Raw genomic sequence first — 15,887 nt, forward strand, 5'->3', positions numbered from 1 at the left:
TATAGAAAATGGACGGATGGATGACACCTAAAATCGAGACAGAAAATGATTTTTGATGTCTCAAAATATTAACCTTTAAGCGTATGTGTCAAATCCCTAGCATAGCTCACAGCCCCCCACGTGACCTCGTAGTCAAAGTGGCGTGACTGTGCACTGATGTACCGTTTCGCACATCTGTAAAGCCGCATCTGCATCATTCATAAATAAGTCAAATGCTCTTATTGCTGAAACCTGTAGTTGCACTATAGCAGGATTGGCTGTAAGGGGCCCCTCCCCCTATTGAAATCATGTGAGACTTGTAGAAGTCACTGACCCATGATTTATTTGCTCATCACTTAGCACGGCCCTGTAAATGAGCAGAAGTTCCTTTCTTTTTTTGCTTTAAATTTCACTTTAATTTTCTTTACCTTTGTGGCCAGATAATACCTTATTCATTGTAATATCCACAAAGCATTAGAGGGAATGAGAGCGTGAGAGTAGATTGACAGGAAGTGGGAGAAATAGTGCGAAATCCTTCTTTGAACCAAAGCAGCGCTGTACTGTAAAGCTCAGTATTGCTCAGTAAGATTAAGGATGAACGGCTCGGACCAAATAGGCCATCAGATTATGAGAGTGGGTGGTCATATCACAACCGGTTACAGGGAGCTTTTTTTTTTTGTGGTGATATTTCCACAATTATGGTGTTGTGAAATAGTTCAGTAGTAGGCACGACAGAGCACTATCCATGAGTGAATTATGCACATGATGCACCGGTTTTGATTGCTTACATTCACGTTTGCAGACCTGGCAACTATTCCAGCAATAAAACATCCGCTGGTTCTGGAAGCTGCATTACTTTAAACTCATTCACTGCCATTGACGGCTATAGACGTCAAAAATTCATTTGAACTATTTCTATTAGTTTAACAATTTTTTTTTCACTTTTGTTAACAAGAGTATGAAAACCTAGGGAAAAAACTTACTGTACATTTAGAACAGATGTAAAAAAAAATAATTGGTTAATCATGAGTCAGGCGATTACATTTTTAAATCGTAATTAATTGCATGACTTCACTAGTTAACTCATGATTAATCACTCATTTTATATCTGTTCTAAATGTACAATTAAAACAATTCTAGGTTTTCATACTCTTGTTAACAAAAGTGAAAAAAAGTTAAATTAATAGAAATAGTTTAAATGAATTTTTTACGTCTATAACAGTCAATGGCAGTGAATGAGTTAATGAAGCACAGAACCGCAGTGTTTTTTGACAAAGCCTAATATTGTAAACCTTAACCAGCTGTCAATGGTTTAAAAGGAAACGCCATATGTCTTGAATCGGTCCCCTTATTCTGTAGAAATGCGTTGACCTCTGCCTGAGCAACATCGACACATCGTAGTCAACAAATGAAAAGACAAATGAGTCCACATTTTAAGTCGTTCAACTGCTGGGTCAGGGAGTCGGATCACTCTGAAATGCTTTCCAAAAGCTTCTCTTGTCAGCGGCAACCCAGACAAGATCATCTTCTTTTTTGGACTTGAAGCTGAGCAGAGTTAAGTATCATCTTTGGGTTAGGAATTGACCGCATTTATATCATGAAGACATACATTTCCTCTTAGATCTGACATGAGAGGCTGTTCTATGGTTCTTCCGTCGCTTTAAATCGGAACTTCATCTCAAGTGACACTGCAGCATTACTAATCAAGGAGTCTTCAGTTAAAAGTCCAAGCAAGAACGTCTTCAAGCTTCTGGTTCTGGAATCTTATTGGCAAGTATGTATTATAGTTCAGTCCTAAAACAAGTTAATGAACAGCCCAACTTCCAAAATGCTAAAAATCCATCCATCCGTTTTCAGTCAATTGTTGATCTCAGCTGACTTTGGCAATGCAAGTCAATCCAAAGGCATATACTGTAAAAAGGAAGACATCCATTTGCACCATCACTGAGTGGGAAAATAACCCACACTGCCTGCACTGAGGTCAGGCGTGAGGATGTATCTAAACCGACATTTATTTATTTATTTATTTATTTATTACAACCATTACATTTATAATTGACTCAGTCGGAACATGTTCAACAAAGGTTAGTAGCATCTGCTCACATGGGAAACAACATTAAGTCTTTTGTGGAAGAAAAAAATACTCAGTCATAACTGAAACCGAGCTCTCCTGACATTGTTTGACTGCCACTGTACGTATGCACAGGGTGTTTTCTGTCAGTCAACATGACGGTTGTGTTTGCATGTTTATCCAAGGCTCACCTGCTGTAGGCCTACATAGTGTAGTGGGCGGGATCGCCCTTTAGTTTTAAGATGTGCAAACAGTCAATTTTGTCCCTGAAAACTTATTTTGAAGAATAGATAATTGCTCCATGATGTAAATATCATCAGATGTGGGCACAATATTTACCATACACCATGCATTAATGTAACTGTTACTTTTATTTATGTATTTATTTATTTTACTAAAATAGTTTAATCCATTTATGAGTAACACTAAAAATGCATAAACACAAACTGTATTGTAGTCTACAGCTAATCAGAAAATGAATTATATTTAATTATAAATCTCATGTTTTAAATTGCATAATGTGATCAGAGATAATCAGATGTAAAGTGAGAAATAATCCAATCATACTTAATTGGTCAGAAAATTATTTCTTACAACCATGTATCTTTGTTCATCTATCTATGCCAGCTGCAGTGAGCAACTAACGCTCTTCCACTACGTGGCGATTAATAATCTGTGTATCCACTTCAATCAATCAATCATTTTGATTTCATTCATTTGTAAAAGAAAAAAAAATCAATATAAGGCAATATTCAAATTCAAAGTCAAGTAAATGAAATGAAATGAAAGGGGACAGAAAGAAGTAAAACTTGTTTTGTCTGCCCTATATCAACTTTTTGTGACATTTTGTTGATTGTCGATGAGATTTTTCTAAATTAAAATACAGTATGTACCCTAAATTCAATAAAGACAGGGAATTGAGGTAGAGTGACAGCGACAAGAGCCCTCTGGTGGCCATTAAGAATTTTTAAGTGCAGGAGAAACCCAGGACTGAAAACATAACTGCGGATCCTCTGAAAACGACTGTCTCGATTTACATACCTGACTTGAGTTCCAAACGGTGGACGGCGATAGTGCACCGTAAAAAAATCTTTTTACGTGGCCGCCGTAGAACGGAACCCCGTCGTAAACCGATTACTTCTGATTTGATGGCACTTTTGATTAACGCTGTTGCAGAGGTATTTCCATATTTCTGAAAACAGTCTTTATCTAGCCATACATTTGGATTTTGTTTGATATTTTCAGAGATGTAATGAATTCCTTCGTTTTCGGGTGAGTGGACAAAAAGTCGGTTCTCTTCTGACTGTTTTCAGTGCCTATTTTAACACTGGAAGGCACAATAAGTGTTTTCATTATCTATATTTATGGAGCTCATCTTAATACTACGGAGTCTTTGTGAGACAGCGATGAGAAAGTAGATGAGTAGATTTGATTTGATTGTATTTTAGGGGCATTATCATCTGTTCGGCATCTAATGTCTAGAGAGCTTGAATACTGTAATTTATTTGTTTACTCTTTTGGCTACATGATAGGGGAAAATATGAACCGCTCAGCTCAGTATGATGCAGTACACCCCTTTTACTAAACATTGTTAAATGAATATACAGTACTATGTTAGCGGTGCAATTTTTTTTTGTTTAAATTATCATTGTTAAAACATCATTTTTGTTAGCGCTCTAATTTCAAGTGAAGTGTGTTCAGCCTGACACTAGCCTGCATTATATTGAAATACATTATGTCAGGGTGTCACTCTGGTAAAAATATGTTTAAACATATGAGGGTCATAAGTTAAATGGCCGTGGGTGTGGAATATAATTTGTTTGGGATAAAAACTCAGACAGAATTATGATGTAAAAACAGCCTTCTGGTGTCAATGTCCTACACAAATATTAGCCAGAGTGTAAAGATAAATCTTGGTAAACTTCATGGGGAGCTGCTGGAAATGGTTTGATCAATGAATAGGCTGGAGGGGGGAAAAAAGTACAATAATCTGTCACTAAACATCGCAGTAATGCGATATAAAAATCCCAATATAAATCAGAAGTACTGGTAACATTGATCAGTGTGTAAAAATAACATCTTTATTGTAGTTCAATGGAATTACAATCACAACCCTACCGGAACTTTTGTTTTTCTTTTCATATTAACCCACTAGCACACACGCACACGCACTCATCACAATTGTCCATCCTAATGGAATATCAGAATTTGCAAATGGCAGTACATCTGCTCGAGGCGAGCCATAAAAGACAAGTTAGTGGAAACAACCGAGGTGAGTGATTGTTGTTTTTAATATGATTCCAGTCATGTAATTTGCAAAGATAAAAGCTTTTTCTTCCAGGTAAAGTAGGTTAGAAACCTTCAAATTGCACATAAACACTGAGGACACAATCACAAAAACAATGATTGTACATTTAAGCGATTCAAATGTGAAGTAATTGATCTTTGGATGGGACCCACTGTGATAATAAAACATACAGTACTTAATAATAAACTACTGCACCAAAGTACAATCATATGGACACGCTGATACCATGCTGGGGCAAATGTGGCCACAAGGTGCAAAACTTCAAAATCAATGAATTCCTTCAAATCCTATCTAAGAGTTACAGAGGTGTTTGTGCATCAGAGGGGGCACTTCAGCCTGACGCGTGAACAGGAAAAGGAGAGCGGGAACCACAAGGGAAACGCGAGGCTCACTGGGGGCCGCACGCAGCAGTGTCAGAGGTGAGCAGGGACGGTCCACAGGGCGTCCTCTGTTGTTCGATGGACGTTCACGTTCTGGAAAGAGCAACGCAGCAGTGTCAGAGCTCTTATCGACCTAAAACGGACGCACGTATGTCGGCTGCAATTGAGACGATCTTTTCTGTTGTTCTGCTGTTGTTCGCGTAATACTGTTTGTTTTATTCCTTACTACAGTGGCTGGAGTTCTGAAATAATTGGTTTTGTCCATTTTTAACTTGACAAAAAACAATCCCAACAATAGTGAGTATTCAATTCAGGTTGAAGAATGAATGAATCCATTTGCACTGCAGTTAAGTGGAAATATTCTACATGTCAGATCTGTGTCAATAACAAATGTTGAATAAAGTATTAAGAAATGACTTTGACGAGAGAGTGAGCTTGGAGCAATGCTGAGTGAAAGAAGTTTATTTAGAAACAGTTAACAGAAATGTCTGCTTCATTGGTGTCAGTGATTTGAGGACAAAAAACATACACAGTGTCAAATAAAAGTTAACATACTTCCATGATTTTTACTCTAGTATGAATGAGTTGAGACATCCTACACATTTTGGTGACATATTGAAGTTGTGCAATGTTGCAAAAGTACAAGTAATGTGTAAGAAAAGTAACACAATTACATTAGTTCAGTCATTAGGGGAAAACAAAGAAACTTCGTAGGGCGACGTATTTCGTCTTGTCGCTTCACATCTTTTCATTAGTTCTCCAAAAAAGGGAGAATGTGCATGACACGAAGTCCGTGTCATATTATTACAAATAATCAAGAATGAACTGGATTCCAGTCAGCTATCACCATCATCAATCACATCTACCACTAACGGACATATATACGAGTGCAGAAAGCGCAGGCGACGTTGGAGAGGAATAGGATGAGAGGAAGGTGGACAGCAAACAAGTTGGCAGGTGCAGTGTGCATCACAAGGGTTACGGCGAGGTGCGCAATGAGGGCTAAAGGAAGCCAGGGGAGGGGCACTGCCTCATTGGTGAGCTGGCACTGTTAGCAGAGCCTCCTCGGACATCCGAGACACCTCTACGTTCTGTTCCACGAGGAAGGGGGAAAGCACACACACAAATGTGGAGGGATCAAAACAACATGGCATGATATTACAACTGTCAGGTTAGCAGGCCATGAGTCCACCTTGTTCGACAAATAGTATTTTCACCAGCAGGGGACGCTCGGGTACAACTCTCTTTATTCAGTGATCTTCAGGATACATGCTCATCAGCTATAAAAATGGTCAACATTTTATTTTTAATGTAAAATTTGACCTGCATCCAATTTCTCATGTTCAGTCAGGAATCTCTATCAAATTTCATTAGGCCAGGTTGTATTTGTTGGAAATCAAGTATTCAGACTAGGGACACCAACCAATATTGGGCATTTTGACAAATATCGGATTCAGCATTTTTTTTTTATTATCTGACGGCGGATAAAAAGTTAATCTAAAGCCCATTTTCATCTCAGGGAACTATTACTGAGATGCTGCTGATAGTGTGAACCTTCTGAACCATTTGTTTTTGTTCGACATTAAAACAAAGAAATGTAAAAATGTAAGATTTCAGGTATTTTTACATTTTGTAAAAAAAAAAATACAATAAAATACTGTAGAAAATTATACAGAGCTATGGTATTTACTTGTTCAAGTTTCCATTTAACGTTTTAAGATGTACTGATATCCATGGGAGGTCCCTGAGCATTTTCTTATAAATTTAAAAGGATGTCTGTTGTCTGAAATAAAATATATAATTTTTTTCTTTACCTTACATTTTGAAAGGTCAGAATTTTTTTTTAATAAACATGCTTTAAAGGGGAAGTCAACCTTAAACACTTCTTAACTAGTGCTGTTCCAATACCGATACTGGTATCGGCAGAGGCCCCGATACTGCATTAAAACAAAGTATCAGTATCGGTGAGTACTAACAAGTAACATGCCGATACCATTAATTCTGACGCTAATATAGGATTTTGGATGCTTTAAGACATTACAATAAAGTCAAGATTGGTATTTGCATTTTTTTTTTTTTTTGACGCCAAAATATCCCACCCCCACCCTTAAGTGGAAATGAATATCGGCTTCAAGTATCGATTATCGGCCTGCTTGACTTCTAATAATCATCATCGTCCTTATAAAAACCATATTATCCTTTTTCTAATCCAGACACACTTTGTAATTGTTGTTTGTGTTGCGACAAAAGTGTGAAGGTACGAGGGGGAGTTCAGATTTATGTAACCTGATTACTATGCCAAATGTTGAAAAATAATCATGTTGCAGCATAATGTTCAGCGCCTGAAGCTGTCCGGTTTTGTCAAGTTTCATTGCACTTAATGTGGGTCGGCTGGTGTGTGTGTGTGTGTGTGTGTGTGTGTGTGTGTGTGTGTGTGTGTGTGTGTGTGTGTGTGTGTGTGTGCGTGCGTGTGTGAGTGATTGCACACACCTCTGGTTTCTCTCTGTGCGTGTTGACAGCATCGATATTGAGACCGATGGACTCCACCTTACAGCCTGTTCAGAGGAGGTTAGACTTGTCAGAAGAGCGCCCGTCACAGTTTACACTATTATTGTGTATGTACACTTTAGGCACACACAAAATAAAAAAAATAAAGCATCCTACCGTACGCCACTGGAGTGAGCTTCAACACGGTGTGCAGCGGGCACTTCAGGTAGGGCAGCTCCTCTGTGGAAATGCAAATACAAACACAATCATGGGACTACCACAACCAACAGCAGGATCATAGTTCAAATGTTTTGGGCTCACAGTATAGCGGAGTATAGGGATGTTTGATACCACTTTTTTTTCTTCAGATGGATACCAGTACAAGTACTCAAATCTTGAGTTGTCACATCACCGATACCACTAAGTACTCTTGATACATAAAATGTCCCTCCCAAAAACTCACTGTGGTTCATCAGTGCAATTATCAGCAGTGGTGCACGTCTTTCTACAAGAGGCCATCGAGTGGTTCCGTCTCAAAGACTCACCCGCCGTCTTGTCCAGGAAGTAAGCCAGTAGGCAGCGCATGACGGCCTGGTGGCAGATGACCAGCACGTTCTCCTGCCTCTCCAACTCCATGATGACGGGTTCCAGGCGCTGCACCAGGTCCTCGTAGGACTGAGTCAACAACAAACAATGACATGTATGCCAAGATGCTATTGATTGGAGTCAAGTGTAAATTGTAAATGTCTACCACTGACAATACAGATGGAGCACATGTAGGTCAGTTTCAACTGATTCTATTCACTTATTAGGAGGGACAAAACTATGACACCGCACAATGTACGCATTTCTTCACTTGAACCATGACCAAAACAATAAACATACTCTTAAATATATTGATCAATTTATACAAACAGTAAAATACATAGTATTGTTTCATGAAACATGACAAGTTGGAAGTGATAAAGCCACAGATATGTTTACATTATTGTTGTAATCTGATCTAGATTGTAATTTACTGATTTATGTTTATGTCACACTTGTTTGGTAGAATTTTGGGATGTTTAAAACTGCAAGTCAACGTGTTAAAGAGGAAGTCAGCTTTAAACATTACTTGACAATATGTTACATGTGACCTCACTAGTCTAAACATTACATTCTGATTAATATTACATTTGTGGAATAGGAGTTATGAAGCAAACCCTAGCCATTTTTATCCATTTCAGGGGGCCACCATTTTGCCACTCACTGTTGCCTGAAGATGACATCAATGTTGCTCAGGGCTCAGGCAACGACCAATCACAGCTCACCTGTTTTCTGAAGCTGCGCTGAGATTGGTTGTTACCCGAGACCTGAGCAACATTGATGTCATCTTCAGTCGACAGAAAGCGGCAAAATGGCCGCCCCACGAGATGGATAAAAACGGCTGAATTTGCTGCTTAACTCATATTCCACTAACAATATTAACCAGATTACCATATTTAGACTAGTGGGGTTGCATAGAACACATTATTGTTTTGGGTTGCCTTCCCCTTTAAGTTAACAACTCTAACTGAGGGAGCTAAATAATATCTAACATATAAATTCATGGTTCATTTGCCTTTATTTTAGTGTAAGCCTAAAGCACATACCCCATCATTTATGTCTACATCCATGAATGTCGTGTTTGTCAAACACCTTACATTACGTGACTGACCTCTCCTTTAGGATAGCGGTAACGGTACTTGTCCTGGTCCCGCAGTGCAAATTCCAGAGGGTAGTTATCTTGAATCTCCTCATACATCATCTCCTCACACACTCCCTGAAGTGGCACCAAACACACGCACTGATCAACACTCCGCACAGAGTGCATGGTGACAGCAGAAAAAGATGGCGGGCGATCATTCTCACGGCGTCAATCTCGTTGAGGACCTTCCACTGTTCGTAGGGCACACTGAGAGCTTCGGCGGTCTGGATGGTTCTCTTCATTTGACTGGTCCACACCTTCAGGTCACTGATGCCCTGAGCCTGGATGAACTGGCCCAGCTTCTTGGCAAACTGCAAACAGGAGAACAAGATTAAAAAGTTGACACATGGGTAGAGGATGGTGAAGATTTTGACTTCCCCTATCATGTTTGCTGAAGCCACACTTCGGCGGCCACGTCTTCCGTACCTCTTTGCCTCTCGGTGTCAGACCCGAGTCTCCTCCGATGCAACCCTTCACATTGAGCTCACTCTCTCCATGGCGACACAGGTAGATGGAGCGAGGCGTGATGTGGATGTTCATGAGATAGTAGACGATCCGACTCTGGATGTGGTCCAATACCCGGTTGACCAAATAGCGCTGACCTACATCCATGATTTTGATGTAGGAGAGATCCCTGAGCGGAGAGCAGTAAGAATCATGCTGAGTGTCCCATTATGCTTGTTTATATACTACAGTACAGTAAACAACACTCCATCGCGGGTTTCCGGACCCGTGTATTTCCGCGGAATTTTGTCCAGTTCTTACTCATATTTGGGGGGGGGGGGGGGGGGGGGGGGTAATTCCACCTTTGGACACTAGATGGCAGCACTCTATCGTGTAACACTAAATTTGAAAGAAGAAAGCAGGAAGTATTTCAAGATCAGCCTCATTTTTGATGATGAGTTTAGAAAGAGACTATTGGAATGTCTCAATTCTCTCCCATCTTGGGTCTTATGACTATGGAAATCAACAGCTGTAGGGTCAATTTCAAAGGTATAAGTTTTTATTTATATATATATTGTGAGATGTTACGTTTGATCTGCCATTTAATCTCAACTACACTCAGAATACTATTTATTCACAAAGCATTAATGCTGTAATGTCAATAATAATGTCTGGTGGTATTGGTATGATACGGTTTGATAAATACTCGATACACCATTATTTGACTCAGTCTCGCTCTCACCTGTCCAAGACCTCATCCAGGGTCTCATAAGAGTTTTCATAACACTTGATCCTCTTCATAAAGTCTTCCACCGCCTCTTCAGTGTTGCAGTTGGTGTAATCAGGGCTGCCTAGCTTCACTTGCTAAACAGAACCACAGAAAACAATGAGCACAACTGACATTTGCTCATTTGGGCTTGATGTAATCTGATATACACATTTACATGCTCACCACAATGTTCTCCTGGATTACATCTGGGTCTTCACACACAGATTCCACAAAGAACACCTGAAGAAAACATGCAAGCACACTTATAACAGTCCTTTGCGAAAGCAATCACAAAAGCATGTTATGAAAGTTAAAAATAATATGTTCTATGTGCCCACACTAGTCTAAGCAGGGCATTTTGATACATTTTGTGGTTGGCAAATACGAATTAGGCGGCAAAATCCACCTGTTTTTATCCATCTCTGGGGGAAGCCATTTTGCCACTTGTGATCGGCCCTAAGAATCTTGATCTGGTAAAGCCTACTTAAAGGGGAAGTCAACCCCAAAAAAGTTTTTACGATAACATTCTGATTCCAATTGCGTTTGTCAAATATTAATTCAGCAGCAAAATCTACCTGTCCATCTCAGGAGGCAGTAATTTTGGCACTTGCTGTTGAGTAAAAACAACATCACAGTTGCTCTGGGCTCAAGTAACAACCAATCATGGCTCAGCTCGCTAATGTCACATGACCAAACTCAGAAAACAGGTGAGCTGTGATTGGTCGTTATCTGAGCAACTGTGATGTGATTTTCACTCAACAGCAAGTGCCAAAATGACTGCCTCCTGAGATGGACAGGGAGATTTTGCTGCTGAATTCATATTTGACAAATGCAATTGGAATCAGAATGTTATCGTAAAAACATTTTTGGGGTAGACTTCCCCTTTAAGTAGGCTTTACCAGATCAAGATTTTTAGGGCCGATCAAAATCAGCGAATTTTAAAAAAAACGATCACCAACCCGATCACAAAATGGAGCAAGATATCTATTTAAATAATTATTTTATTTATTTGGTATATTTGTGTACTGATGACTGTTGGAACTAGGGCTGAACAATTATGAAAAATAATCGAATTGCGATTCCCCCCCCCCCCAAAAAAAATTTGCAATATATCATATGCGATTATTTTTTTCAAGGTTCTTTTCAATGAATTTTTTACCCAACAAAAAGTTAATTATAATTAACAATATCAGATCTATTATAGATTACAGGATCTTAAAATAAAAGCAAATGAAGCCATTATATCATAGTTTTTTCCCCTCTACTACAATTACAGTTAGTTACAATTTACCACTTAAACATATCCAACTTTTCATGTTACATGAAACATGGTATTGTAAACACTGCACTTTTTAAAAACTGTATTTATCAATAAATAAATTCAATATATATATTAAAAAAATAAAACGTAGCTATCTCCAGTCAGTAAACTCACACATGCTAAAGTGTAGGCAAAGTAAAATTATACCCGATTATATCACGTAACATTTTCCGATTTGATTTCAAAAACCACTAGCATTCTATAGCAATTGTTGTGGGTGGGTCGCGGATTGCGTAGTTTCCCATGATCTGGACGGTCCGTGAACGCAACACAGACTTTTGTTTTGGAAAGCTAAGCGCGTTCGGAGCTGTTGTGTTCTGGCGTGATTACGGCCGACGTTTACTTGCAAATTGTCATTAAAGAGTTGTTTGTTCGCCGCTTGGCCTGATTACTTCACCAACACTACAATACATGTGCATTAAAAGAGGCTGCGGCGGCTCCTAAATGACGGTGAGTAATGACGAGCAATAATCATTTCGTCCGTCCTAATTTTCATTCATGAAATCGGACGACACAACATATGGCCGCGTACAGAACTATTTAGCCTCAAAACATAGGACAACTCAAATGTATCAGCCGCTGCCGCACACTTGCGTGTACACTCAGTTTACAAAACGCGCGACACCACGGCAGCCGAAAAGTCATAACTCACAACTGAAGTGTTGTTTTAAAACCAAGATCAAATCGATTAAACGTGTTGGACACTTACCAAAATTACGTGCATTTATGGCGCCAGGCTTTAGTTACAGCGGTGACATTTCTGCTCCCCCTCCCTCTTTTTCTTCTTCCGCTACGTTTTAATGGCCATTTAAATTGCAGCCTTTCACGATTACGTAATTGCGTTTTGTCAAATGTAATTAATCGTTCAGCCCTAGGTTGGAACCTTTTCAAAATCATTTTATTACATGCAAATTTATGAATCGTAACTCCTGTTTGGCAGAATGATGTGAAGTGGAATGCTGCTGCTGTATAGTCTTGTACTATATCAGTGGTGGACTTTAGCATAGACTATATAACTTTGAAGGCAGTGAGGGTGTTATGAAACAAGGTTCACAATAGCATATATATCGTTGTTTCAAAAATAGTTTACATAACTTGAAAAACTGTTTAATTGTAGCCAATTGAGTTAAAGGAGTTACACTCACAAATTAAGACATTACAACCTATAGGGAAAAAAAAAACGCTATATACTGGCTGATCTGATTGGTGTTTAGTCTACTATAATCAAGACAACTTTACTCTTTACCTTGAAGCCATTCTGTTCTGCAAACTCGATGATGGTTTCCCTCCTTTCTCTGGTGGTGTTTGTAGCATCAAAAACCTGCGCCGCACAAAAAGAGAACCAACGATGAAGGCACTGCACACTGAACTAACCCAGCAGCATCAAACACCTAACCCAACATGGGACCTACCGCAACTTGGCCTCCTTCTTCTGTGAGGTACTGTCGCACATCATTTAAAGCTGCCGACGCGCATTGTCTGCAAAGACCAGACATAAAACCCACCGATCAGCATCAAACACTCGTGTGCTTCACAATGATTACAGACTCTTACCTTCTGATCTTTAACCCTTCCTCATTATCTGGACGGAAGAACTCAAAGGACTTATAGATCTTCACACACTCTCTCCTGTATTGTCCTACATTGAACTCTGGAGAACACAGAAGGATTACTCCCATTAATCGTTAAGGAAGTCTTCAAATCATGAAAAAGTTACAAGGTGTTACCTCTGGTGGGAACCCCTATCCAGTTGAGATAGCGGGTCAACTTCTTGGAGATGTAGGTCTTCCCCCTAGCAGGAAGGCCCACCGTCACTATCAGGGTAGGACAGTTGGTCATACATACTGCAAAAGAAGAGAGATGGCAGGCTTGATTATCTTACTACATCATTCATATTCTTTTATTATTAAATCATGGCGGATCATCTCAATACTGTGATCCCTGTGAAGAATGTGTTGGCGTCAGGCATTGTGAAACAGCGCTTTTACACATTCACATCATTACGAGTCAGTTGCCTAACTGGGCCAGTGTTTGCACAGATGACTGTATCAGAGGGCAGAGTGGCCAAATAGCGTCTCTGTTTTGAAGTCTATCAGACATTTCATTGCTTCAACTCCAGCGCAAGATAGATGATAGGTACCAAAAGATATTTTTCTATCTCCGGACCAGGTTTAAAATGATGATCACGCATCCTTTGCTAATTTCACCAGGATGCATTGAAAGGCTGTTGGAAATGACAGCTTGACTTGTTGACCATAGGAACACAAACTTTCATGTCTCCAGTTTAAGCAGCAGAAAAGACTCTCCCCATAATGCTTCGCTTTTTCTCAATAGGTACATGGGAATTGACTGTATGGTTAACTGCCTGAGCTGAGCTCTATGCTGGCCATTTGGGTCCACTTCACCTTCATTCTATATTGAACACTTGGCATTCTTTTTGTTTTCCATCAGATTACATCATTAATCATCTTTTGAACAAGAAAACAATTTCATTTAATTCAGAGTTTCTGAAAAAGGCATTTAATGACATTACTGCGCTCCAATGGAGCAAAATGAATAACACAATTTGGATTTATCGAGTTATGTTAGTTGTGCAACAATTAACCACCACTACTGTATTGCATTTCAGCACACTAGTAGTAGGACAACTTTGACCTACTAGTAGGACACCTACATGAACTACTGAAGAAAATCATTGCACAAGTTGACATCTGCTCGCTAGTAGTACTACTAGTCAAGCCTTAGATGTTAACAAGTTGAATCTTCTAGTAGTTGTGCTTCTTTATGGCAAGCCGTTTGAGCATTTACTATCCCACTAGTGCGCCGAATTATGAATGAAAACTAATGGGCAAGCATAAATGCACAAATGGGTTGCCATATGCATAAGTAGGCCCCTGCTCTAGCGTGTGGCACAAGTGTTTGTGCCCATTGCTGTGATGGTTCATACACGCTTACCTGGCAACTTAAAGTTAAAGATGGTCCATACGTACACTGCGCGACGCGAGCAAATTGTTCAGTGGCGTTCCGTTGCGTCGCTCGTAACTCGGTCGTAAAACGCGGACCCCCGTATTAGCGCGACATCTCGTCGGTTGCTTGGCACAGGGTTGAGCGAGCAGTCCACATCACACACGACTACACGCAGAGTAGTACTGTGTGCTCCTTTCTGCTCGACCCATTCAAAGTGTGACGTGAGGTGCAAGAGGACCGCATTAGCAGCAAGCACTCGCGCTAACGGTTTAAGCTAGCCGCACAACACCGGTCTCAAAGCAGGCTCGACTGCTTTAGCGCAGGGCGTTAAAAGCAAACAAGTTATGCAAACGAGTAGCACAGGAGTGGAATAATAACAACATGTCAGAACCACGCCGTCGCCATACGCACCCTTCCTTTGAGAAATGTGTCTCTCGGGAAGGCCATTTTTAGACGGCATCCAAATTTTCTTGAGGGGGTTTTGGGTGAGTTCCCGCGGATTCGGCGGCGTGGTGTCCTCCATAGCGTCTTGCGGCGACGTGGAGGCCGCCGCGGGGGGGACGCGAGGTCTTTTCCCGTGATGCTGCTCCGAAGGTGACCGGGGTTTCATCGTGATAGCTCGACGAGGATGCAGCCGCTGTCTCCGTCAGCCTCCCACTCAATCGCGCTATGTGACGTCACGTGCAATGTCGCCTGGCAGGAGACCGACGTTTGGTCGTAATGACCATAATGCATGCGCAGGCACTTTTTTTACGCTTAATCGTAATCATGTCACAGCGACACAGACGATGACGACGACTTTATTCATTTCTTTATTTTACACTCAGACTGACACAGTCAAATTGTCAATTACATTGATATATTTTGATTTTGATTGCTGCCTGAAATAAAAGAACAATGAATGAATGAACATTCATATTTTGCCTGACAACTTTTACTATCTTTTTAATAAATCAAAATACTATTTTACCATCTTGATTTTATTTTTCATTTATTTTTCATTTGATAATTTTAGTGTTTCTTCCCCCCCCCCTTTTTTTTTTTTTTAAACTTATCTTGGTTTCATGTCGCGGTTTATCACTTTTAATAGTTTTTCTTGTTTTTTTATTTATTTTCCTCTACAAATACAGCGGATACAAAAAGTCTACAAAAGCTGTGTTTTATGATACAGTATAATGAAATGAAGACCAAGATAAATCACTTCAAAACTTTTTTTCACCGTTGTGACCTATAACCTATATTATTGATTGATTGATTGATTGATTGATTGATTGATTGATTGATTGATTGATTGATTGATTGATTGATTTTTTACTCTTTGTAAATGAGTAAGCAAAAAACAACAACTGATATAATCCGGTTTTACAAGTGTACACAGTGCACACTGTTTCTGTGGACAGGGCTGCAACTTCCTATTTCTGTACTGTGGATGCGA

General features: G+C 39.7%; 1 protein-coding gene across 2 annotated transcripts; it reads right to left on the reverse strand.

Moving 5' to 3' along the window:
- Positions 1–4,109: 4,109 nt before the first annotated feature.
- pfkfb4a (6-phosphofructo-2-kinase/fructose-2,6-biphosphatase 4a) lies at positions 4,110–15,137 on the reverse strand. Of its 2 annotated transcripts, none has more exons than XM_086087123.1 (14): positions 14,864–15,137; positions 13,213–13,329; positions 13,040–13,136; positions 12,898–12,964; positions 12,732–12,806; positions 10,348–10,404; positions 10,138–10,259; positions 9,378–9,585; positions 9,116–9,262; positions 8,922–9,026; positions 7,771–7,900; positions 7,403–7,465; positions 7,229–7,293; positions 4,110–4,831 (listed from the first exon to the last, which is right to left on the reverse strand). In XM_086087123.1, exons 1-14 carry the CDS (start codon positions 15,060–15,062, stop codon positions 4,772–4,774), a joined length of 1,512 nt encoding a protein of 503 aa, XP_085943249.1. In that variant the 5' UTR covers positions 15,063–15,137; the 3' UTR covers positions 4,110–4,771. The 2 variants fall into 2 exon arrangements, with proteins under 2 accessions (XP_085943249.1, XP_085943248.1); XM_086087122.1 differs by lacking the exon at positions 4,110–4,831 and adding an exon at positions 5,185–5,829.
- Positions 15,138–15,887: the final 750 nt, after the last annotated feature.

Source organism: Leptonotus elevatus, chromosome 10, assembly GCF_054856555.1.
Source record: "Leptonotus elevatus isolate MCC_2025b chromosome 10, RoL_Lele_1.0, whole genome shotgun sequence".
NCBI classification, from domain to species: domain Eukaryota; kingdom Metazoa; phylum Chordata; class Actinopteri; order Syngnathiformes; family Syngnathidae; genus Leptonotus; species Leptonotus elevatus.